This window comes from Salmo salar, chromosome 05 (genome assembly GCF_965601325.2).
Source record: "Salmo salar chromosome 05, fSalSal1, whole genome shotgun sequence".
Classification (NCBI taxonomy): Eukaryota; Metazoa; Chordata; class Actinopteri; order Salmoniformes; family Salmonidae; genus Salmo; species Salmo salar.
Window position 1 is genome coordinate 66,063,479 of NC_138295.1, and position 26,944 is coordinate 66,090,422.

General features: G+C 42.8%; 1 protein-coding gene and 1 pseudogene across 3 annotated transcripts in view; one reads left to right on the forward strand and one right to left on the reverse strand.

Annotated features, from left to right (window-relative positions):
- On the reverse strand, positions 1–8,726 carry LOC106605526 (importin subunit alpha-6). 2 transcript variants are annotated; one of them, XM_014201268.3, is made up of 14 exons: positions 8,532–8,726; positions 7,211–7,338; positions 6,692–6,793; positions 6,219–6,318; positions 5,754–5,848; positions 5,211–5,342; positions 4,622–4,710; positions 4,346–4,445; positions 3,961–4,124; positions 3,803–3,881; positions 3,530–3,655; positions 2,438–2,565; positions 2,048–2,226; positions 1–1,478 (listed from the first exon to the last, which is right to left on the reverse strand). In XM_014201268.3, exons 1-14 carry the CDS (start codon positions 8,533–8,535, stop codon positions 1,291–1,293), a joined length of 1,614 nt encoding a protein of 537 aa, XP_014056743.1. In that variant the 5' UTR covers positions 8,536–8,726; the 3' UTR covers positions 1–1,290. The 2 variants fall into 2 exon arrangements, with proteins under 2 accessions (XP_014056743.1, XP_014056744.1); XM_014201269.3 differs by lacking the exon at positions 8,532–8,726 and adding an exon at positions 7,987–8,141.
- LOC106605525 (uncharacterized) overlaps positions 8,713–26,944 on the forward strand; it is a 26,733-nt pseudogene continuing 8,501 nt past the window's right edge. Inside the window, exons 1-10 of the transcript XR_014392373.1 lie at positions 8,713–9,052; positions 9,172–14,141; positions 14,313–14,369; positions 14,636–14,743; positions 16,504–16,613; positions 16,843–17,011; positions 17,338–17,526; positions 17,733–17,898; positions 19,643–19,798; positions 26,034–26,195. The product of XR_014392373.1 is annotated as an uncharacterized LOC106605525 (transcript). The remainder of the gene's footprint in view (positions 9,053–9,171; positions 14,142–14,312; positions 14,370–14,635; positions 14,744–16,503; positions 16,614–16,842; positions 17,012–17,337; positions 17,527–17,732; positions 17,899–19,642; positions 19,799–26,033; positions 26,196–26,944) is intronic.

Sequence of the window (26,944 nt, forward strand, 5' to 3'; positions counted from 1 at the left end):
TCTGAGAGCCTGTGTTTTTTATTCACCTGGAGATTGTTACAGACAGACACTGCATCACACAACAGATACTAGTCACTGAACCTAACCGTCTGGCCCTGTACTGTGGCGCTTCAATAAGGAGCACTCACACAAGCAGAACACTCCTCAACGTTAGCCTAACGTTGTGTCAATCCTACCGTAACGTTGTTACAGATAAGCATAAGCCTGGCTGAACGCTATGTTGACTAATGCAGCAAGTGACATGCAGTGTTGCCCTGCACAATGCATCTATCTACATTACTGCGGTCAGTTCGATGCAACTGGTGTTCTGATGTTATTCTAACGTTAATATTGCAGCCATGGCCAAGGAGTGGAGAGAAGATAATAATAATGACCGTTTTTGACCATCAGAAAGACATTTCAACGGAATAAATAAGATTAGGAATCTCCAGGTCAACCATTGTCAATTTTATCATTGAAGAGAGACCCCAGAGAAAGATGTCCACCTGCTTTCCAACTTAAATAATAATGTCACTGGAATACACACATCATCATTATCATCTTGACACAATGTACATCCTCCAACGAAAACAGTAGGCTGTGTGTAGCCAACCGTTCTCTCAGCTCTGGTCAAACGGTACAAGAAGTTAGGAAATGAGCTGATACAGTCACTAAACCTCTTCAGGACACTAGTTGGGATAGGAGTTTTACTTGGACTATCTGGTGAAATCCAGAGAATCCTCAGTCAAATGCTTCATATCTTTTGTTTTGTTTTTGAAGACTGAAGAGGTAGTTTCACATTTAAAAAGGAGATATGGAGGGTGATTGAGACACCAGTGTCGTAATAATAATATCACAGGAAATTATAAAATAAAAAAACATTTTAGGGAGTAAGACAAAATATCAGCCAACTCTTTCTTTCCTATGACTACCATGTTAGGAGGCTTGCCACTGCACAGACGGTATAGTCTACAATAGAAAGAAACAACCCAACGCTCCATACAGCTCCAGGAAGTCTCAAACACTAAGAATGAGCTGTCCTCAGTCAGTCTTTCAGTCAGTCAGGCTCTCTCCCTCTCGTGCTCTCTCTCTCTCTCTCTCTCTCGTTCCAGATAGGGTGCCTGTGGCAGGGCAAGGCTAGCCTTGTAGGAGAGGAAGATTTGGAGAGAGAGGTAGAACAGGTGGGTCCAGTGAGAGAGGAGAGATGGGGTAGTGTCATCAGTTCAGGTCTAAACAGCCCTATGGAGACTGGACTCCCCGGGGGGGGGTAGTAGATACTCAGAGGGGTGAAGGTCAAAGGTCAGGGTGTGGTTAGAGCTGGAAGCCCTCCATGGGCCCATCCTGCTGCTGGAAGATGAACTGGCCTTGGTTCTGGTCCACCTGTGGGGCGATGCTAGCGTCCTCCTCCTCCACACCAAAGTAGTGCTCGATCAGGTCAAAAGCCTTCTGGTAGATCTCCTGATTCTCATGGCTCTGCAGGAACTCTATCTTGTCCAGACCTGTCGTGGACATTTTTACATTTAGCAGATGTTATTATGCAGAGCGACTTACAGTCAGTGCATTCAACGAAGGTAGGTACGACATCCACACAGTCATTGCAAATACAACTTTCTCAAATAAAGCAGCCATAAGCTAAAATCAGTGCTTGTAAGAAAAGCCAGCGGATACACATACGCACACAAATTAATATCAGGCCTTAGTGACTCACATGACAATACTGAGTCATAATCATTAACTAATGGTTGTTTACATTTGGCAGCATGTGTCCTTGCATCTCATTAGATAAGAACTACAGAGTACACTATTCACTTCACAGCAACATCTCTACTGCCATCTAGTGGAACAGTGTGTGCATTCCACTGGCTAAGTGACTATCCATAGCCTAATGACATTTCTCCTTCTCCCTGAAGAGAGCAATCGTTCCCTCTCCCTCCTTACGTCAGTGCATTCCTTATAAAGCCACGAGACATTTGCAATTTCAGGGAAAAGGTGGAGAAACAGAATTGAGAATACATCTAAGGGTTGATGCCTGTCCCATTCTCTTATGGTGTGTGTGTGTGTAACATACCATAGGCTTCCTCTATGAGGGCACAGTAAGGATTGATGCCGGTGCCGTTCTGCTTGGCCTCCTGCTCTCCCAGTCTCAGGATGTTCTCCAGGCCGTTCAGAGACACCTGCACTATCTTACTGTCCATCACTGTCAGCAGGTCACACATGGGCTTGATGGTGTTCAAACTAACCAGGTACCTACAGGGACAGCACGACAGACAGATTTACATTTACTCACATTTGTTAAATTTGGTTTAGCAGATATACGGTTATACAGGCCTGCTACACTGGGACAAAACTTTTGCCGAGCAAGAGACCTCTCCCATTCACTTCATGAATTCTTGGTGTAAGCAGCGAGTCTCCAAAATGATGCTCCGGTTCTATTTAAGAATTTGACGCGGGTTATTACCTGATCTGCTCAGGAGTGCCCCCAGAGGTAGCGTTGGTTATAGCCCACGCTGCTTCCTTCCTGGTGCGGAACTCTGCCTTCTGAAGAATCTCTATCAGCACTGGGAAGATGTTGGCATCTATCACCGTCTGACCATGACAGAGAGATAGAACAGTGAGATGACATATTATATAGACCCCCCTCCCCCCAGAACTACACAGTTCAGATTATTCCACATTCAGCTCTATCATCAGTTATAAAGCAAGTAACTGCACGCTTTTCATGATCAGTAACCATAAATTGATCATGTAATTTCAGATACGTAAAGGTAGCCTCACAATATCGGTCACCATTAAGGGGATTATATAACAACCAAATAGTTAACATTATTTTAACAATCCCTTGAAAACAGCATGTAGTTGTCAATGGTTTTTCCAGAGCTGGGGGTCTCCTTGACCCCAGGAGGCAAATTGAACGCTCTGCACCTTGTGACATTTTAGCGATAATGACCTACAGAGTGTACAAAACATTATGAACACCTGCTCTTTCCGTGACAGACTGACCAGGTGAAAGCTATGATCCCTTATTGATGTCACTTGTTAAAGGGGAGGAGACACGTTAAAGAAGGATTTTTAAGCCTTGAGCCCTGGATTGAACAAGACAAATGGGCAAGAGTATGGGCAAGACAAACAATGGGCAAAAGTATAGGCAAGACAAAAGATTGAAGTGCCTTTGAACAGGGTATGCTAGCAGGTGCCAGGCACACCGGTTGGTGTCAACAACTGCAACGCTGATGGGTTTTTCATGCTGAACAGTTTCCCGTGTGTATCAAGAACGGTCCAACACCCAAAGGACATCCAGCCAACTTGACAACTGTGTGATGCAATGGAGTCAACATGGGCCAACATCCCTGTGGAACGCTTTCGACACCTTGTAGCGTGCATTCCCTGACGAATTGCTACTGTTTTGAGTGCAAAAGGAAGTGCAACTCAAAATTAGGAAGGTGTATAATATTCTGTACACTCAGTGTATAACTCAATGATAAAAGCCCTCAGACAACTACTTTAAAAAAAACACTGTGCTACCATCAAGCACAGGTTCACACACACACACCTGGATCTGTGCTCTGTTCCCAGCTGTAATGTTAGACACAGTCCAGCAGGCCTCCTTCTTGATGGACTCCTTGGGACTGCTGAGCAGGTGTAATAGGCATGGCAACGCCGAGCAGTTCAGAATCACCTGGAACAATCCACACACACAGTGAAGATTACACACCAGTCCACACACACAGCTAGGACCATGTGAAGGATCAAAACTCCACACACATCAGGGTGAAGAGAGACAAAGCCATTGGGGAGGTAGCAAGAAAATAAAAACGAGTTCTACCTGAGTCTGAATGTCATCTCCTGTCACTATGTTTCCCACAGCACGCAGCGCAGGAGAGACCACCTTATAGTCACTGTGCCTGGGGAAGACCAAAAACACCAGTCAGTGTGCACCAACATCTCAATGTCTTGTGTGTGTTTGTGTCTAGTACTACTTACATGAGTAGCTCCACCAGCCTGCGGCAGACCCCAGAGTCAATGACGGTCTGTATCTTGTCATTGGGTCCGTCAGACAGGTAGGAGAGGGCCCAGCAGGCATCAGCCAACACATCTGGGTCACTACTGAACAGCAGCCTGGACAGCACACTCAGACAGGGAGACACCTGTGGAGGAGGAGAGAGAGAGAGAGCAGAGATGAAGAAAAGAGCGAGGAAGACAGACGGAAAGAGGGATAATGGTGAAAGGAGAACATTAAGTTTTGCTAAGAGAATGGCTTTGAGAGAAATGAGTCAAAATCCGAGTGGTTTGTGCATTTGACAGGTGAGATCTGTTGGACTGTTAGAACTGTCCTCTGATTGGACAGTGTGGGAATAGACCCTATTACCTTGGTGAAGTCTGGAGGGGGGTTCTTCCCTCTACACAGGTTAGACAGAGCCCATACAGCATTCCTAGTTGTGGTGAGACGGTTGGATTTAGCCAGCAGCCTGCGTGGGCAGAGAACAGTTTTTATTACACCTTGTTTCTCTGACCACAATTAAACTGTTAAACCTGACTAATCTGATTATACAATGTATTAGGTAATGGTATGAAACTCTACTTCTCCTTGTTAAAACGACATGGGCCTACAGACTGATACAACCAAGTGTGCACACACACGTACTGTTGTAAGGAGGGCAGGATGCCACAGTTGAGAACGTAGTCTCTGCACTCTGCGTTGTCCCCGGCGATGTTCCCCAGGGCCCACACGGCCTGAAATACACCAATCACTCATCACCTCTAACTCAGCAGCCATCAATATTGCCATTCTGTAACAGTGCAGCTATATTTGCATGCAGCTAGGAGCCATAGTATACAGTGCTGCAGCTAAGCTATATTTCCACACAAACATCAGCACCATATAGAGCTGGGCTTGGAGGGCCATACCATATACTGCTATATAACCACACAGCTAGGACCATACTGGGCTGGGATTGCTTAGTATTTGGCTACGTTAAAACCCATGGAAGGGGAGTGAATAAGAGAACACTTCAGGGAGAACGGTAGAAAATCAGAATGCAGCCACAGCATTTATATTTAGGGAATGCAAACATAGCTGGTTTACTATTCAGATAGAATCTTCTTGGCGGGACAAATCCCATGACATCTTAATCCCATTCCTGCTAGCTATCACTGTGACCCATGTGTTAATGTCCCATCCTGCTGCAACCCTGCCCCAAGGGCTTCAGCCCCCCCCCGGGCTGTTCAGTCACCTGCTCCTGGACGTCCTCGTAGTCCGAGTTGAGCAGCTCGATGAAGATGGGCACGGCTCCAGTCTCGATTACCACCTTGGTGTGCAGGAAGGTCCCAGAGGCAATGTTGGTCAGGGCCCAGGCTGCCTCAAACTGTGTCACACACACATTTCACACCATGGTCACATGGGGAGCATAGTACAAGCCCTCATAGACAGATACACAGGCTGAAGAGTTCATGATTGACTGAGTGTCATAAAGAGGCAGAGGAAAGTTCACTAGCTATGTCTTTTGGCAGGGAGCAATTACAATGCAGATGTCATGCAATTTGTAAGTCGCTCTGGATAAGAGCGTCTGCTAAATGACGTAAATGTAATGCAGACTGACTAATGCCAACAGGATGTGATATAACATTAAAGAATCTGACTTAATTTCATATATTCCAACAGCTTTCTATTAGTGTCATTTTGTGTAGTGAATACATTTTACGATTTCTAACAGACCAAACCAAGAATTCCCAGCACATCCAACTTACAGACAGAGAGACCCAGCCACCTGACCCACCTGAAGAGTGCAGTTCTCACTCCTCTTGAGAAACTCCACAAACTTATTGACGACCCCTGGGGTGAGGATGACCTCATCGATCGGGGGGTTGGGCTCTGATGAGGAGAGAGAAGAGTGCATGACAATGACATCACACTACTAGCTTAAATACATCCTGGTTCATGGCTGAAAACGTGTGACGCTGAAACATTCCAATACGGTGTGGAAGGAATAGCATCAGGTCCAACAAAGGCATTACTTACAGGCATTTGGAACGAACAATCCATCTTTGTTATTGAGAAAACATACTATACAAGTCCAAACTATGTGTCCGTCCCAAATGGAACCCTATTCCCTATATAGTGGGCCCAGGTCAAAAGTAGTGCACTAAATAGGGAATTGGTCCCATCGGGGAAGCAGCCTAGATAATACAGGTGGCATGAGCCCTGCATTGGGGGTGTTATGAATTGAATGAGTCACACAGACCTTTGGAGAGTAACTTCCTGAATTTCTGTGTGGCGATCAGCTGCTGGTCTGGATCCTCAGAGAAGATCATCTGGATCATGTCTGGAGTTATGACAGCTTCCTACACACACAAGTCAACATACATAAAGATGTGAATGACTTACAAAACCATGTACTCTGACACTACACACACTTACATATTGCAGGGCAAGCGATGTAGAGCTACACCTGACAGGTTGATCACGTAGTGCACTTAGGACTAACGACATTCATCTAGTTTTAATCACAGATTGATTTGAAAACCAAAAACTTTTGTCTTGTTTGGATACTGAAGAGGAAAGACTCAAGTAACCATGTGTTTAAGAATCTTCTGTTTCCCCAACATTCTTTGTACTTATTTTATGGAGTAATGGCATTGCCTTTCAACAGGTAACTAGTCCCTCAGTGCAGAGTATGAGTAAGAAAATGGGACAATTGGAGTAATGGTCACTTACACCTGAGACTGGTGCAGTGGAGCTGATGTCAGGGTCCTGGATAGGGCATTCCAACATGGACTCATCGCCCGAGGGCACACACACATTCCTCCTCTTGAACAGCTGGGGGAAGAGGGAGAGGTAAGTGTTAGTACGACATTGACTCACTACAACACAAAGAAACCAAAAACAACTATAACAGGTCAATAAAAAAAGTACTCATATCTGGAGAAGATTTACCATTCAAAAGGCATTTACATGGTCAAATTGAATGAGATTTGGTTTGTCTCCACAGAATGGCGCGGCAGGCAGCCTAGTGGTTAGAGCGTTGGGCCAGTAACTGAAAGGTTGCTAGATCGAATCGCCGAGCTGACAAGGTAAAAATCTGTCGTTCTGCCTCTGAACAAGGCAGTTAACCCAGTGTTCCTAGGCCGTCATTGTAAATAAGAGTTTGTTCTTAACTGACTTGCCTAGTTAAATAAATAAAAATGGAGAGTAGCTGATTCCGTGGTCCAGGCATAAGAACTAGAAGCACCCTACCTGCTCTTCTCTCTTCTGTTTGCGGAGTTGGATCCCCTCCTCCTCTCTCCGCCGGCGCATCTCCTGTGGGTTCAGCGCTTTGTTCTTGTAACTCTTCATTCGGTCATTCCCTGGGCTTGCCATCTCGTCTAGGGAAATAAGGATAAACATAATGTTATCCTAAACAATCAAATATACAAACTTGTGAATTCACAGCAGCCACAACCAGGCAAACTTGACTGACTAGCAAGCTAAGGTTTTTAACATAGGCGCTTAATGGAAATTCAAATAAATGAAATCATCTCGATGTGAATTTGGATTTGTTGGCCAAAAGGGGATTTGAAGACAAACCCTGCCATGCACATCTTCACACGAAAACAGCAGTTGGGGTGACAGTTTGATAGCTGACGAAGAAGACTGGTGATCAAAGAAACACAATACCAAATGTTTCTCGCTCGCTGTCATCATAATATCATCAACGTTAGATTAGTCAAGCTAAAACGAAAATAGCGTTCGATGATCTCAGCTGTTAGTAATCTTTGTGTTAACTAGCGAGTTAGCCATTCCTGGCTAGCTAGTTAGCTAGATAAAGATGACATGCGCATCAGCCAGCTAATGAATGTTTGCTAACATTAACCACTGTCTTGCTGCAGCGTCACATTCACATTGTTTGTTGTATTTTCTGGGGGAATCAGTCGTCTTCCAGGCTGGATATCTCCAATCACAAGAAACCGGGTTCCTCTCTAGCTAGTAGTACAGTACGGCCTAGCACAGTGGTTCCAAACCAGCGTTATTACCTTGGACCCCTGGCCTGGGGAGGGGTACCTGGCCTATCCACAGGGGGTACTTGAAGACTCACGAGACCTTAGGTTTACTGGTAAAATGCACATGATGGGGTACTTCAGGGGTACTCCGGGCAGAACAAAATTCAGTTGGTGGTACAATAACCCAAAAAGGTTGGGAGCCACTGGCCTAGCACACAGCAACTTGTAGTAGCATGTTGGCTACCTAGCTAATAAATGATTTGTGTTAATTAAATTACATGGTGTTCAAAAACCTAACGTATTCGTATCGTTAGCAAAATAATACTTAAATCAGTTGTAAAACCAATTATAATAGGCAACGGTAGCTAAAACTGCCATTAGACCCAAACCACAGCTTTTTAAGAGATTGTTCTTGCTAATAACACAGCAAGCTAGATAGCTAGCTACATCGTTAGCTAGCTCCTTTACACCCCTCCTGTCCCCTCGTTTAGCAACCATCGTCATGCCAAGTTAACAGATAATTCGTGATAAAAAAAAGAAAACAACAATACAAAGATTGACGATTGTATTGCTCTTACCCATTTAAGATGAATGATGTCAGAAACGCCTAGGTGTAGCTAGGTATTATTATTATTTCCTTCACGCAAACTCCCGGGTCCAGCTGAGAGCAATATGGCGTCTTGTATCGCTTAAAAATTTCCCAGTAACCCTCCTTGGATCAACAACCAGTGACGTCAAATCCATCAGCTCACAGTGAAGGAGGAGAAGCCAACAGGACCAGTAAAGTCAAGTTGTTAGCTAGCATTGCTAAAATGGCATATGAATGAGAAGTGAAACAGAAACACATGTATTTTGAAAGTAGTCACATAAGTCAAGCATTTAGTACGGCACATCGTCCATATTCTTGAAATCGGTGAGTAACATGATGGTTAGATAGCTAGCAATCTTTCAGCGTTTTGAAGTCACGTTTTAGTCCATAGCCTGACATGTTGACCAGCTAGACAAATTCAGAATTAACTATGATAGCTGAGTTAGAATTTGGCTAGCGATCTTGGCTGACAAAGATGGGAATTGCGTTGTTGCATCTTGGCTGACAAAGGTGGGCATTGCGTTGTTTCGTTATTGGGTATGTTTGGTGTACATTGGATTGATATCCTTCCTGTTAATTCCTATTTATTTACTGACAATTGATGTTATCTTCGTTTATCTTCATTTCAGTGTCAGTGTGACAGCTGAGCGCCAGAAACAACAAGTCATGCTGACGTGTGAGATCTGTGGCGAGGAATTGGTGTTGGAGGAGGACATGAAGACCCATCTCCTCCTGAGCTACATGGAGAATGACATGGGCTGCCCACTCTGTTCCTGGTCCGGAGTCGCCTATGACGAACTCCACTTCCACATCAATACCACACACAAAGAGAAACAGGACCATGACGGAGGAGGAGCAGAGGGTAGAGGTGGTCACAGTCTTGTCAGGCCCAGCTCAAGTCCTACTCCCACTACCACCATAGTGGACAGTCACTGCAAACAAGCCATTGGTTTGTCTAGGTCTGAGGGTTCTGAAGAAGGAGTAGCCAATGGGAACAGGTTTGACACCATTGGAGGAGGGGTCTCACTCAGAACATCCAATAGCATACCGGAGTCTAAGGACCGAATGACTGTATCCCCCTAGCTTTTAGTAGGGGAGAGTCCGGTGGAGGGCGAGCAGTGGTCATTGTTGAACCCACCTCTTCGGTGTCTATGGGCTTTCTGAGATCAGCTCAGGACTCCAGTAGGCCTACTAGCAGACACTGTAATATTGAGGACTCTGTGGGAGTGGGATCCGCAGAGCACACCAAAGACAAACAGAAGCGTTTCTCCTCCCCACTTTAAGGTTTATTTTAGAGGGTGTCCGAAATGTGTTTGTTTATTCAACATGTTGTTACATCTGTCCTGGTTTGTCGTACTGACTGATATTAGTTGGTTTGTTGTACTGACTTATGATTTGTCGTACTTAGAGGTATTAGTTGGTTTGTCTTACTGACTGATATTAATTGGTTTGTTGTACTAACTGATAGTGATGCACCGATATGACATTTTTGGCCGGTACTGATATCTGATATTTTCCTTACCGATAACCGATATTTAACATTTTTGTGGCCTTTTAATCTTTTAAGTACAGTTAAATAGTTAGCACACACACACACATGGATGCAGCGGTCTAAGGCACTGCGTCTCAGTGCAAGAGGCATCACTACAGTCCCTGGTTCGAATCCATGCTCTATCACATCCGGCCGTGATTGGGAGTCCCATAGGGCGGCGCACAATTGGCTCAGCGTCGTCCGGGTTTGGCCGGGGTAGGCTGTCATTGTAAATAAGAATTTGATCTTAACTGGCTTGCCTAGTTAAATAAAGGTTACACACACACACACACACACCACACTGACCAAAACATTATTTTGTTGGCATTTACGTATGTCACCATTACCACTAAAACATAATCAAAACCTATTTCTTTCACTTACTTGCTGTGCTGTTGCGTTGTTCATTTCTTTAGTCGTTTCATTCTCAACCAGGATTTCTATAGAACGCTGTTTGGGTCTTTGCATGTCAAATAAGATTGTTGACCAATCAGTATCAGAATATGACTGCACGTCACATAATAATTTAACGCATTCATACATTTTTTACGTAGTTATTACACATTGATTAAACTATCACTCGTATTTCATATGTCACAACGATTCATCGATACGTATGCAATGATGCTGGGAAAGTTGTCTCGCGCACCTACAGTGCTGGTCATAAAAAAAACTAGCTAGCTCATGGATACAAACAATGTTCTTCCCCAAAAACATAGCAAAACGACATCTGTTCTAGTAGCTATAGTTAACTATATAGCTAGGTGTCATCATCTAAAATAACCCTCATTTATAAGACAGTTCTTATTTGATTAATGGTGGTAGGACCCATCTATGTGAAGATAGCCACAATAAGGATTAGCCACAATAGTGGACTTTGCGGTTAGCCTTCAAGATAAAAGTATGGCCTAGTTCTACTATTTGTATTCACTTGCATCACTGTCAATGACACACTTTTATTTTTGAAGGAAAACTGCAAATTCCACTATTGTGCCTAATCCTTATTGTGGCTAGCTTCACAACCCGGTCCGGTCGAGCCTCACTAGCCAGATGAAGCTAGCTGGCTGCTTATAACGTTAGCTTTGGGCAACAGGTTTAAGTAGCTGGCTAGCTATTTATTTTCATGAACTGAAGTTCAATTTCAATAGGTGAACAACAAGTGGCAACCTAGCTAATACTTACTCACAAGGATTCCAAAATCATTGCTAAGAATAATGAAAATGACTGCAGTTTCTACTGGTCATTGTTTTCAGGCTGGTTGTATTGATGCTAGCTAGGTAACAATCTAAAGCTAGCTACCCCAAAATTTGCGATCGAACAAATTATGCTTTATTACCAACGCGGTATTGTAAACACATCATTCCTGGCCGGTGTTTCCTTGTTAGCAGACTTTTTTTTACAGCTTTGACAGTGCAACTGTATCTTTTTTGACACGCAAAGACCCAAATGGTGTTCCATAGTATGTATGCCGTGAAGCTAATAGCAGTGACGCTATTACTGTGTAACTCCGGTAGGGCAACATCTGAAAAATAGCCCACTTGGTAGTGAGAACCAGTGCTCGACCAACCATTCGGCAAAAGCCAACATCACCCACGACAGAGAACAGTTGATTGTCAAGGGCAATGAATCCCATTATCTTCGTTTTAATGGATTTCACCTTTGAGTTGTCTCGCTGAAATTTTCTTACTCTTTCAAATGACTGCTCGACTTGTTGACTGCTTGATCCACACAGCAGACATTGTGGGCTAGGTTAGGGATGCTATGTTGCACGTGTAGCGCAACATTTTACGTGGCGTCATTACGTCATATATAGGTATTCACGGAAGCTTTGACATCAGTTTTTAACATCGATACCGATGTTGGCATTTTCAGCTAATATCGGCCGATTCCGATATGTTCACCGATATATCGTGCATCCCTACTAACTGATATGATTTGTCGTACTGACTGATATTCATTGATTTGTCATACTAACTGAAGTTAGTTGGTTTGTTGAACTGACAAATATTAGTTGGTTTGTCGTACTGACTGAAATGGTTTGTCGTACTGACTGAAATGGTTTGTCGTACTGACTGAAATGGTTTGTCGTACTGACTGATATTAGGTGGTTTGTCGTACTGACTGATATTAGTTGGTTTGTCGTACTGACTGATATTAGGTGGTTTGTCGTACTGACTGATATTAGGTGGTTTGTCGTACTGACTGATATTAGGTGGTTTGTCGTACTGACTGATATTAGGTGGTTTGTCGTACTGACTGATATTTGGTGGTTTGTCGTACTGACTGATATTTGGTGGTTTGTCGTACTGACTGATATTTGGTGGTTTGTCGTACTGACTGATATTAGGTGGTTTGTCGTACTGACTGATATTAGGTGGTTTGTCGTACTGACTGATATTAGGTGGTTTGTCGTACTGACTGATATTAGGTGGTTTGTCGTACTGACTGATATTAGGGGGTTTTATAGCCCGTTGATGAACTGTCAATGCATCCCATTAACAATCCATGCTATCTAGTGCTCGCGGGCTCTGCCTCACTTTAATCAGTGTTCGGTTGCAACACGGTTTTGTAAACCTCATCAGTTTGTTTTTTGTACTGACTGATATTAGGTTTAGTTGGTTTGTTGTCCCGAAGCGGAAGAGAGAGGCCCAACTCAGCTGTCTGTTTTATCAGGTGATGTTTTTTGTTGTTTCGCACACCAAGCAAGAGATTGTCGAATTTAGCCAACAATAAAATGGCTTATTTGCTACGTGAAGTTTATTTGTAATAGACGCTTTGTAATACCTAAGTTGTTATGAGTGTACTGATATAAGTAGGACACATGACATCATTGTCACTTGAGAACAAACACTATCTCGGAGATGGCTATGCATATTCATGGGATGAGGCTAGCAGCATCTCTCGCCATTGAATACAGGCGGTTAACGTGAACAACCATTGTTGAATATTCAAAAAAGGATTACAATAATCCACCCATCCAAAGAAAAGATATGCAGGAGCTAGACAGTCTGCCTTGCCGCTTTGTGGAAAACGACTCCTCCCATCGTTAGGGCGAGGAGACGTATATTGTCAGTATACCCATAATCTTTGGTTTTAGTAGAGTAGCACTTTATTGATCCCAACTTGGGAAATAGTTTTTACTCAGCATCACTAATAAATTACAAAGACAATCACATGATAAAAATGCATTAGAAGACACCTAAGAAGGCACCTGCATGGTTATAGTTATAAAAGATGGAGACAAGTTTAAGATAAATACTATGTTCTTTCTGTCACGGGTGTCGTAGGGATTTGACCAAAACGCAGCGGGAACGTGTAAACTCATCTTCTTATTTTATTAAAGAAGGAAAACAAAAGAAACACTTATACAAAAACAACAAACGACCCTAAACAGTCCCATCAGGTGCATGAACACAAAACAGGAAACAACTACCCACAAATCCCATAGAAAAAACACCCCTCTTAAATAGGACCTTCAATTAGAAGCAACGAGGAGCAGCTGCTTCCAATTGAAGGTCAACCCAATAAACACCACATAGAAATATACATACTAAAACTAACATAGAAATAGACTAACAAAGAACATAGCCCAACAAACCCCGAAACACTCTAAACAAACACCCCCTGCCACGCCCTGACCAAACTATATTAACAAACAACCTCTTTTACTGGTCAGGACGTGACACTATCCTACTTATGGGAAACAAGCAATAACAACATTCCTATTAAGAAGGAATCATAAATGAGTCATTTACACTCGTTAAAAAGCCTCATGGCTGTGGGTAAAAATGGCCTTCTGACCCGCTCTGTGGAGCTTCTGGGCAGGATAAACTTGCTACCTAAGCTGCTCCTGTGCGTCATTCAAGTGCTGTGTGGAGTGGGTTGATAAACTCCTCACTATGGATTGCATTAGTCTTGTCATCATCCTGTGTCTCATTGTTATGTACTGTGTGTCTGTTGTTGTAGAGAAGCAGTTTTCCTGTCCTATGTGTGCTCTGGTCTGCACAGATGCTTTCATCCCACAGGAACATGTTGAATTGCACTTGCTAGAAGAGAGCCCAGCTGAAGGTACAGTATCTACAGTTCAGAACATATAGAGCACACAGTTCAGCACAGAACGCACTGTGACTGTACAAACTCACGACAGTCTGAGTCTACACAGTTCAGTACAGACAGAACATGAGGCCCAATCCATTGTGTTAAGTCTCTGACCGACATAATCTGTATCTGTCTTTTCAGAGGCTGTCCTGGGAGCCACATCATCAATCGAGGCAGCATCATCCAGCAACAGCTCAGGTTCGTCTCATGACTTTCTTCATAGGAACAAATATAGTTCAACCAAACAAAGGAAGAAGCCTGCCTATGGCAGATCCACAGAGGTTGAGGCTCTCTCTCTGCCCATGTCTTACTGATTAAGGTATAATATTCCTCCAAAAAGCAAAATGAACTTGCAAGAGAGGTTTTATCTCAACAAGAATAACCTGGATGAATAATGATTTAAATAAAAATGCCCCGGCGATATCCCTTTTAACCTCTGTGTGTGTCCCTGACCTCGTCCTCAGGTGGGAAGAGTTATGAGTGTCCCCTGTGTTCTGTGGTGTGTGGAGACTGCTACTCCCTACAGGAACATGTGGAGCTGCATCTTGACTATGGCACAGCCACTAGTGCAGGTATGGCTTGATTTTAAACAATCATATGTGATGGGAACACAGGTTTCATTGGGATTTTGTGTTTACACTTGTGGGAATTGTCCTATAGGGATAGGGCTGAATTGGAAGTGTATCTTAAGGAAGAAATATGAAAAACAGATGAATAACCATGGTAGCAGTTGAAGGGGAACAGTTTGGCGATTATGGGGAAATTATTAGACCAAAGGTGAGGACACAACAGTTCACAGACTGAATCCAAACATTACAGTGTTGTTTGTATATGCATTTTACATTTACTGTACTTTCGCTGCATTTGTAGATAACGAAATCTGAAAATACTCTGGATACATTCAGTAACATGATCAAAATATTCCTGGAAAATGTGGGCATAGGTGCAACATAACACAAAATAAATATAAAAGTTTGAGTGAGAGGACTAACTGGTGTCTCCTAGTGGCCAACACACCTCTCCAAAGTGTGCTAAGTTCCTAAGTCATTTCAATGCACTTTTGACTCAAAGAAAAGTCTTCAACTATAAGGTGCTTTTTTTGAGCTCTCCTAGCTGTGCCGTTGAGGAACTAGAGCAAGCACACTTGTAGTTGTTTTGTTTGGAACACAGTCCTGCGTCCCCGCCATTACACAATTACTGTTTTTTACACAATCCCAAAATTGTCCATTTATAAATCGCAATCTGGGTAAGATGGGCATCATTTGAAAGCCTGTTCTATTGCCAACATGACTAGCTAAGTTATAAAATACAACAGTACAGGGATAGGCTTTCACAATGCAATTCAGAGAACCAGATCATCAATTTGGTGCGCATAGAAACGAGTCATGAGTGCATTCAGGTGCGTGTGCCTCTGCAAATTTTCTTCACAATTAACAAACATGGGCTCATTCTGTTCAGAACAACCCAGGATATTACACCATGTCATCTTGTAACTGCACATCAAACATAGCGATCATAAATGTTTTATCATGTGGAAATGTGAAGTGCACATTTGGACTCACGGATGTTTGACTTGCTTGTATGACAAAGCGATATTTATTATAATCCTCCACGTCTCATCTTTCAAAATACATGGAGTACTTTTAATTTACAGCATTTCCCTCACTCAGACAACAAAACATTTGCAAAAGTTGCCCAATTAGCGGGAGGTATGGGCACAACTTCTTGTTGCGCGAGATGCTCAAGTTCAGAACTGCTGTCAGGCAAAGCCCATACAGCGCTGTGAAGCACGGAGCCAGAGCTCTGACGTCACATATAGCATGTTACTGTATAGCCAGTGAGTTCCAATTTAGGCATTTATTAGTGCCCAAATCTGCTATTTTCTACCTGTATATGGGTGTAAAGGGTTAATGAGAAATCTATTTAGTTCCCACTTTATGCTTCCAACATGTTTTATCTCCTGCTTAGATGTAGCCATGTTATAACAATGTTATGACTGTTATTATACCATAAACATGTAAACACAGGGTCTCGGTAGAGATAGAGAATGGTGTAGTACCCCGTATTTGATTTGCACATGCACTTTATTGCCAGCCAGCTCCTGAAGTTGCAATATAATGATGTGTAATTTGTCCTGTGTGATCGGTTTTTGAACTATGAATTTCCCTCTGGGTACTATAAAATTTGAACCGAACGGAACTTCTACAACCTGCCAGCTCATGCCGCTGAGCTCACACATGCAGCTGTCTTCACATCCGTTTTGTGTCCACAAGGTTGATTCCCATGGTGTATTAGAGAGAGGGAATTGTGACTGACGCTGTGTGTGTTGCAGTGAGCCCTGGCTCAGACCTGAGGCTGGCCAGACGGCTGCAGGAGGAAGAGAAGCAGAGGAGGAAGGAGCAGGAGGCCAAGAGGGAGGCAGAGGAGTTCAAGAAGCTGCAGGTTCTTATAAAGCACAACCGTAATAAGCCTGGAGTAGTGGATTTGACCTTGCTGCATGATGCACAATATGACGCGTCTGTGCTTTGTAACATGACTTATGTAGGAGTGTGTGGTTTATTTGTGTTTCTGCACGTCAGCAAGCATGATTTATAATATATGTGTGTCTGCTTATGTATGCTGAGTGTGGTGGTGACCTCACCCTGACCCCTTGCTGTGTGTGTGTGTTTAGAGGCAGTTTGGTGTGGACGGGAGGGGGGGCTACCGCAAGCAGATGGAGAGGACCATGGAGAAAGCCGTGTCTCGAGGTGTCATGGTGCCTGCTGACTTCCACAACAAGAGAGCAGAGATGATGGAGGCTCTGGCCTCAGGGGTCGACGATGGCAGGACCAGAATGCAGGGTGTGTGTGATGACATTTCTTCTCCGGATCTTGACTAACATAGCTCCCTCATTATTTACTATGTTCTCAAACTGAGTTGTTTAGATCACATGACGTTATCTGTTTATACAGCTGTCTATCTACCATCTCTCAGGAAATTAAACCATGTTTTAGAAATGTTTTTCCTACATTTTATTTGGCCTACTTTTATTTAGCCTATTTGTCATTAATAACTGTCTTCTTTCAATTGAGAAAATAAAAATGCCAGCTCCACCTTAGCCCCCCCTCTCTCTTTCTCTCTGTCTTTGTCATTGTCTTTGTTTATTGTATTCCTCTCATTCTGTCAGGTGTGCTGGGTGCTCTGTATGTTTACTACCAGAGGGAGGTCAGAGACTGTGTCCATGTGTGGCTGAGTGCTGACACAGATCACTTCTGCTCATCAGAGGGGGATAAGGGCTGGGAATGTGGCTACAGAAACTTCCAGATGCTCCTGTCCTCTCTGCAAAGAATGGAGCCCTATACTACCCGTCTCTCGGGTACACACAGACAGAGACACATATTCCAAAACATCACATTCTACAATTGTTTACCATTCTCTCAAATCCAGTAGCTGTCTGGATCGCTTAATGTTGAATGCAGCCCTCTCAAAAAGCCTTTTTACCATGTAATCTCCTAAACTAACTTTCTCTTAAATCTTCTATCATGGCATCTTTTCCTTGCCCCCCTCTCCCTCCTCACCCAGAGGGGTCAGTACCCAGCATCCCCCGGGTGCAGGTGTTGATAGAGGGGGCGTGGCGGGAGGGGTTAGACCCACAGGGCGCCACCCACTTTAACCAGCGACTACAGGGCACGCGGGCCTGGATAGGAGCTACGGAGATCTACGCTCTCTGCACCTCCCTCAGAGTCAGGTTAGAGCCCAGAGAGTCACACACAGAACGATAACGTATTAGAACATAACACATTTGTGTAGTCAGCTATATTTGAATTAGATACACCTGAATGAACACACAGACCTGAGTATACAAAATAAAAAGAACTCTTTCCATGACATGGACTGACCAGGTGAAAGCTATGATCCCTTATTGATGTCACTTGTTAAATCCACTTCAATCAGTGTAGAGAAGGGGAGGAGACAGGTTAAAGAAGGATTTTTCAGCCTTGAGACCGTTAAGATATGGATTGTGTATGTGTGCCATTCAGAGGGGGAATGGGCAAGACAAAAAATTGAAGTGCCTTTGAATGGGGTATGGTAGTAGGTGCCAGGCACACCGGTGTGTGCCAAGAACTGCAACGCTGCTGGGTTTTTCACACTCAACAGTTTCCTTTATGTACAGTTGAAGTCGGAATACACATACACCTTAGCCAATACATACACCTTAGCCAAATACATTTAAACTCAGTTTTTCACAATTCCTGACATTTAATCCTAGTACAAATTCACTGTTTTAGGTCAGTTAGGATCACCACTTTATTTTAAGAATGTGAAATGTTAGAATAATAGTAGAGAGAATGATTTATTTCAGCTTTAATTTATTTCATCACATTCCCAGTGGGTCAGAAGTTTACATACACTCAATTAGTATTTGGTAGCATTGCCTTTAAATTGTTTAACAAGGGTCAAACGTTTCGGGTAGCCTTCCACAAGCTTCCCACAGACCTCCTTGCTCGCACACACTTTTTCAGTTGTGCCCACAAATTTTCTATGGGATTGAGGTCAGGGCTTTGTGATGGCCACTCCAATACCTTGACTTTGTTGTCCTTAAGCCATTTTGCCACAACTTTGGAAGTATGCTTGGGGTCAATGTCCATTTGGAAGACCCATTTGCGACCAAGCTTTAACTTCCTGACTGACTCATTTTCCTCCCTCATGACGCCATCTATTTTGTGAAGTGCACCAGTCCCTCCTGCAGCAAAGCATCCCCACAACATGATGCTGCCACCCCCGTACTTCACAGTTGGGATGGTGTTCTTTGGCTTGCAAGCCTCCCCCTTTTTTTCCTCCAAACATAACGATGATCATTATGGCCAAACAGTTCTATTTCTGTTTCATCAGACCAGAGGACATTTCTCCAAAAAGTACGATCTTTGTCCCCATGTGCAGTTGCAAACCGTAGTCTGGCTTTTTTATGGCGGTTTTGGAGCAGTGGCTTCTTCCTTGCTGAGCGGCCTTTCAGGTTATGTCGGTATAGGATTCGATTTAGTGTGGATATAAATACTTTTGTACCTGTTTCTTCCAGCATCTTCACAAGGTCCTTTGCTGTTGTTCTGGGATTGATTTGCACTTTTCGCGCCAAAGTACGTTCATCTCTAGGAGACAGAACGCATCTCCTTCCTGAGCGGTATGATGGCTGCATGGTCCCATGGTGTTTATACTTGCGTACTATTGTTTGTACAGATGAACGTGGTACCTTCAGGCGTTTGGAAATTGCTCCCAAGGATGAACCAGACTTGTGGAGGTCTACAATTTTTAGAGTCCATGCCCTGGTGAATTGAAGCTGTTCTGAGGGAAAAGGGGGGGGGGGGGGGGGCTCAATATTAGGTGTTCCTAATGTGTTTTGTATACTCTGTACACACACAGAGTCACTATAGAATGTACATGGTTGAAAATAGAGTCTGTTCTCAGTCAGTTACCTCTAACCTGTGTCCCCACAGTGCCCGTGTTCTAGACTTCCACCAGCCCAGGGGACACCCACCCCCGCCTCTTTGACTGGGTGAAGCAGTACTTCTCTCAGACTGCCGCCAGATGCGCCAGACTACCGCCCCGGGTGGTGCAGACCACACAGCCGCCCCTCTACCTCCAGCACCAAGGTAATCTTAACATGGGTTTGGTGGATTGGATGGATTAGGTGATGATGGGTTACTGATATCCAATGTAGAATTTGTTTATGGCATGTGTCTATTTTATGTTTACTTGTGTGTCGTTTAGTGCTGAGCGATTAGTGCTTTTTGAGGTCGGTTGTGTTTTGGTTCGATCATTCCAAAATAATCACGGATTTCGGTTTCGATATTATTTTTTATATGACTTTTTTACATTAAATGCACTATACATTTTGTGGGTTGATTAATAAAAGTCCCATAATGGCAGTGACTGCCCATTTACTGCTTATCACTTAACTATCACTTATTCACATTTAATAAAATATTTCAGTTATTGTGTATATTACAATTGTTTTATTTGATGACTTTATTATTTAATTCCAAGTCATGATCTCATCTCTATAGAGCTGCTGCCTATGCTGTCTACCAACATCACTATTTTAGTGGTTCTTCAAAGTACTTAAGACATACTTTAATGACTGCTGAATACCAACTATCAATCACTTAGATCATGTATTTTCAGGTAGAGATACCTCTCGAAGTAACTGCTTTCTATCTCACTCGATCACGCGTGCTCCACACAGACCGGACAAGTAGGCGGGCGCGCAATGGATTATAGTCATTGTAGTTAATTACCATGTCTGCTCCACACAGACCGGACAAGTAGGTGGGCGTGCAATAGATTATAGTCATTGTAGTTAATTACCACATTTTCTGCACTTAACTATGTCGAAAAATGACCCGGTGGAAGCTTCAACTCCCTAGTACATCACACAGTTTGGGTTTGATCTGATTTATCTCTAGAGAAACTGCACATCGAACTCACAGAACAAAAACGAATGAAATGGAATTAAAATAATTGAATCTATGTCGGTCAATTAGTTGATTAAAAACTGAAATATAACTGAAATGTTGGTTAATCGCTCAGTACTAGTGTGTTTGAGGGAGATTTTTGTTTGTTTTGTCTGTGTGTACAGTCGTGGCCAAAAGTTTTGAGAATGACACAAGTATTGATTTTCACAAAGTCTGCTGCCTCAGTTTGTAGGATGGCAATTTGCATATACTCCAGAATGTTATGAAGAGTGATCAGCTGAATTGCAATTAATTGCAAAGTCCCTCTTTGCCATGCAAATGAACTGAATCCCCCAAAAAACATTTCCACTGCATTTCAGCCCTGCCACAAAAGGACCAGCTGACATCATGTCAGTGACTCTCTCGTTAACACAGGTGTGAAAAAAATGATGATTATTTTTTTTACAGCCATTAAAATAACATCAAATTGATCAGAAATACAGTGTAGACATTGTTAATGTTGTAAATGACTATTGTAGCTGGAAACTGCAGATTTTTTATGGAATATCTACATAGGCGTACAGATGCCCATTATCAGCAACCATCACTCCTGTGTTCCAATGGCACGTTATGTTAACTAATCCAAGTTTACCATTTTAAAATTGATCATTAGAAAACCCTTTTGCAATTATGTTAGCACAGCTGAAAACTGTTGTCCTGATTTAAAGAAGCAATAAAACAGGCCTTCTTTAGACTAGTTGGGTATCTGGAGCATCAGCATTTGTGGGTTCAATTACAGGCTCAAAATGGCCAGAAACAAAGAACTTTCTTCTGAAATTCATCAGTCTATTCTTGTTCTGAATATTGAAGGCTATTCCATGAGAGAAATTTGCCAAGAAACTGAAGATCTTGTACAATGCTGTGTACTACTCTCTTCACAGAACAGAGCAAACTGTCTCTAACCAGAATAGAAAGAGGAGTGGGAGGCCCCGTTGCACAACTGAGCAAGAGGACAAGTACATTAGTGTCTAATTTGAGAAACGGACGCCTCACAAGTCCTCAATTGGCAGCTTCATTAAATAGTACCCGCAAAACACCAGTCTCAACGTCAACAGTGAAAAGACTACTCGGAGATGCTAGCCTTCTAGGCAGAGTTGCAAAGAAAAAGCCATGTCTCAGACTGGCCAATAAAAAGAAAAGATTAAGATGGGCAAAAGAACACAGACACTAGACAGAGGAAGATTTGGGGGAAAAAGGGTTATGGACAGACAAATCTAAGTTTGAGGTGTTCGAATCACAAAGAAGAACATTCGTGAGATGCAGAAAAGATGCTTGAGGAGAGCTTGACGCCATCTGTCAAGCATGGTGGAGGCAATGTGATGGTCTGGGGGTGCTTTGGTGGTAAAGTGGGAGATTTGTACAGGGTAAAAGGGATCTTGAAGAAAGAAGGCTATCACTCCATTTTGCAACGCCATGCCATACCCTGTGGACGGTGCTTAATTGGAGTCAATTTCCTCCTACAACAGGACAATGACCATACACCTCCAGCTGTGTGAGAAGGCACGAGGCCAAGATACTGATTTTGACCCTCAGGGACACATTATTCCATTAATGTTAGTCGCATGTCTGTGGAACTTGTTTAGTTTATGTCTGTTGTTGAATCGTATGTTCATACAAATATTTACACATGTTAAGTTTGCTGAAAATTAACACAGTTGACAGTGAGAGGACATTTCTTTTTTTGCTGAGTTTATATATATACACACACACACACACAAACATAAACGGAGTCCATTCATGGAGAGACACGCCTGGTGCATCTTTGCCCCACACTGTCTTTCACTAGAAGTAGGAATAGACCAGCCCCTCCTCATGTATTGTCAAATCAGAAAACAAGACCAAGTAGTTCTCCCCTTTCTCAAACATGAGTCAGGTTACATGGGGAGACATAGAGACCACTGATGATTTAGTGTTGAGTCACACTTTAACCTTCTGTCCTGTTCTAATTGAGGAGGAACATTCCGCAACTGCAGATTTTATCTCGCAGTATCTGGGGGCCGGGGCCCTCTGGGTACGTGCGGCTTCGGTGGAACAGATACACACACATACACTGACATTCACTCACACATACATATACTCTCTCACAAACACAGATGACACACACCCTCACCACACCCTCCTGACAAGTCACCTGGCAACACGATCACTACTGTGAGAATAGGACAGATAAAAAGCAAAAATTGCTGGTGAAAAGGACATTCTGTAATACAGATTATTCCCAGGCCACCGACTGGAATGTTTAAATTACTATTGAACTGGTAGGACCGCAGTCTGTGGGTTGGTTGGAGGAACTCTTCTCTGGTACATTCTTTCCTCCAAGCCTTTGTCCTGATTCCTGTCCATGCCCCCTCAGAAATGTGACAGCTCATTGATAACTGACAGATGTGTGGATTGCGACTACGCATGTCCTTATCAGTACTACAGAGAATAAATATGTATTGTATAGGTATGTATTGGACATATAGTACTGTCATATTAGAGACATTTCACAAACTGATGAAAGGTTACTTTTATGCTTTATTGCCCTCGAACAAAATATGAATCCATCAGAAGTATTAGGGTCCATGCATGACAGGGCCGGGCCGAAAACGTGGAGAGATGGCATTTGCTACAACCATTTTTGATTTAGTTTAATAAAATATATCAACGCAAAACGTTAAAAAGAGGGGGAAAGTGATGTATTTTAGACCGATTTGCCTCATGAATTGTCAACTAGAAGACAAGATCTCTTTCAGTCACACTGGAGCGCTGCTACAGGCTCTTTGCATGCCTTAACCAATCAGGTTCACAGACATCGCAGGTCACGCGGGCTGGGCACAATGCACAAAGTTTAAGGCAGTCTCCACTTTCCTCTGGAATTTATTTAGCAAGCCTGATAACACATCACACCAGGCAGACACAAACAAAAACTCTTCCATAAATGTATCAACCTGTACACTTAAACATTAGCGATCTGACATGCTGTATTGCATGGAAACAATATAATTTCCCAGTCTGATCACTACTATGTGCCCTGTCTCTGGCCAGGGTGAAGGAAGAGGTAACTTGGTGTATGTATAGCCAATTTGTTTGTGAGAAAATGTGAATTGGATCAAATTTGGTTTATATTCAAACTTGGACTGACTAGACTACCTAGGCTTTTTCAATCCAAAATGATTAACTGGAATGAATCAATAAACACAATAGCTAACAGACTGAGTAAATTGTTAATTAGGCCTAGAGTTGCATAGGGCGGGACAATATGACGCAACAAACCCGCATACAGAAAGCTTTGTCCAATCATGTTGCTTTCTCTGTCTGTGTAAACAACCCTAGTCTTAATATCATTAATATGTAAACTACAAGGTTGCTGCAGTTTGGCAGTGTTTTCATCTTCCCCAAGGACATTAGTTTGTTTAAACCATGTGACTTGATTAGAAAACTTCTGGTCCAATCATAGCCCATTTTAAACCTTTTTACAACAGATGAATCACGGCATAACGTATAAGGTCCTGAGTTTTACCTGGTTAGGTTACCAGAACAGGAAAGACTACAGCCCCAGAATATTTTTTCACCACACCACTCTAGTACGTGTGGTGCCCTCTCTGATGCACAGGGTGGAAAGTGTGTGTGCGTGAGTGCGCAACATGTTGACAAAACAAAAATGAATTTGGTCTCACAAAAACGTTTCTCAATTAATTTTCTCAATAAAACAAACTAGTTAAGAATAACGGATTTCCTCTGTAGCCTAATCAAAATCGTTTTCCCGTTGGTCATGGGGGATGTAAAATATGGCACATTGCATGGAGTCTGTAACGCTGTGTTTAAAAAGCGCAAATCAATCTGAGGTGCGCCCGCGCAGAAAAAAACCTACTGCTGCGTGCGCGAACGCGCTTAAATTGTATAGGCGGTCAGTATTCCTCGAGCACGACACGAGTTAAAAACCCAGCGGTTTGTCATCCGCGTGTCTTCTATTGGGACAGTAGGTGATATTCGGGTGCGCATTGGACACAGAGCGAATTTTACTTCGCTCTGCCCGCTATCCATCATAAACCCTTATTTTTAAGAATAGTGAATTGACTGCAAGAAACTTCCTGGGGCCAGGGATTTCATAATAGCCTACACCGACTGTGGATTTTGTCACATTGGCATACAATGACAAGTTCCACCCGCACAAAGACAGGTAGGGAATACTGCGCTCTCTGTGCAGTGCGTGGAGTTATAGTTGGAGTTCAAAGAGGTTGCTATATTGCCTATTGCAGAATACAGTACCTACCCTTGTATTGCCATTTTATCATGTTAATTGAATGTTATACCAGAATCTGAGTGGCATAGTTAGAAACTAGTAATTAGTTTGTTTTCTCTGTGTGATACATAGGTGCGTAATTTTGTTATTGTTGTAATATTTGGAACCTCTCAGTGAGACATGTTTGCATGTCTGAAGTGTACTTATATATATATATATATATATATATATATATATTATGCACTGTTGCATGCAAGATCTGTCTCACCCTTTAAGAGATAGAAAGGATTACATAGGACCATGAATGGATGCCAATGCTTGAGCTTGATGGACACAAACTAGGCAACTTTTTTCACCAGTGATTCAGACCAGCCTGTGAACAGAACTACATGCTCTCTGCCCCTCTATGATTTACAGCTAGAACTACATTGTTGCACAGCAAACCCACCCTTTATCTTTACTGCAATATTTGCAAGGCCTTCGTAGGAATACATTTTTTTTGTACCCAGGCTTTGTTTATAGGTACTTAAATGTTATTAAATGTCTCCTTTTGTTAAAGGGGCAATCTGGGATTGTTACATACATTTTAGGACTTTTGAGTTAATGGCATGTAGCCATTGCTTCATAAAGAATATAACTTGTAAATGCCTCATGAGTTTAGGTCAACTGTTTTACCCCACCAGAACCTAAAATAGAATCTTGTTTGTAAACAATGTTATTCTAAACAAACCCTATATGGTTTCATAACTATCCTTTTCATATCATTAATGCTCAGTACTTGCATCCATGACTCTGTTTATGTTTACATTTCTCCAGCCCCAACCCTCAGCTGTTTACCAGTTGTTTTTCCAATCCCAGATTGCCCCTTTAAACATTTCCACTTGGCTTCCTCCTGACTCCCTGTGATCTGATAGCTATATAAACATTTGTTTGGAATAACAACCTTATTTACTGGGCTTTTTGGGTGTTTATTTCAGATTTTTGTCTAATTAAGCACAGTGTTTCAACTCTAGATGAGAAGGACTTCGGCCTCGTGCCTTCTCACACGGCTGGAGGTGTATGGTTGTTCCCTGTTGTGTGTTAATGCTTACATACATAGATCCAGATTGCTTGAATGAGTGGGCCTTAGACTATGCCTTGTCTTCTCAGATCCTTTGGATTCCACTGATCCCCAGGTTCTGGACTATATGCTGGTTCCTCACCGGAACTTCAACCTGATCAATGGGGTCCACTCTCCCGACGAGGTCGACCAGATCCAGAACTGGGAGATCCGAGACTCAGACATATTCGCCGTCACTTATCCCAAGTCAGGTGAGTACTGGAGGCAGCATGGATGTACTTACCTAGAATACCCAGTTGTTTACCGCTTTTAAAACATGCCTGCATACCTCTTTTTATCTCTTCCTATAAGGTCCTCTTACACAGTTTATCAGCTCAACTGAGTAGATCTCGTTCAGTGAGTTTACTTTGCTTATCTGTTAATGGGCTCTGTTCTCGACCTGTATCAGTCCAGTAGCCCAGATAAGTGAAAGAAAGGTCCTAGTTGTTTTAAGCCAACAAAACTGGTATTTTTGCTAATCTCCCTGCGCAGAACCTTGCCCGCATCCTTACATTCGGTGGAATGCTGCATGCCCTGTTATTCTCCGCTTGGCTGAAAACAATGGTTTAAACCAGGCTAGATTAAAGTGTAACAGACCCATGTCCCATAAGCACCGTATCAGAGTAGGAGTAGCACAGTGACGGTAGGCAATGTCCACATTCAAATACACTATATATACAAAGTATGTGGACACCCCTTCAAATTAGTGGATTTGGCTATTTCAGCCACACCCGTTGCTGACAGGTGTATAAAACCGAGCACACAGCCATGCAACCGTCATAGACAAACATTGGCAGTAGAATGGCCTTACTGAGGAGCTCAGTGACTTCAACGCGGTACCATCATAGGATGCCATCTTTCCAACAAGTCAGTTCGTCAAATTTCTGCCATGCTAGAGTTTCCCCGGTCAACTGTAATTGCTGTTATTGTGAAGTGGAAACGTCTAGGAGCAACAACGGCC

What these genes read in the sequence shown, in the direction of transcription:
- LOC106605526 (XM_014201268.3), bottom strand. An exon ending in GTGAGAACTGCACTCTTCAG is followed by an intron (nt 5,343 to 5,753) that starts GTGGGTCAGGTG and finishes TGTGTGACACAG; the next exon opens with TTTGAGGCAGCCTGGGCCCT. An exon ending in GGAACAGAGCACAGATCCAG is followed by an intron (nt 2,566 to 3,529) that starts GTGTGTGTGTGT and finishes TGTCATGGTCAG; the next exon opens with ACGGTGATAGATGCCAACAT.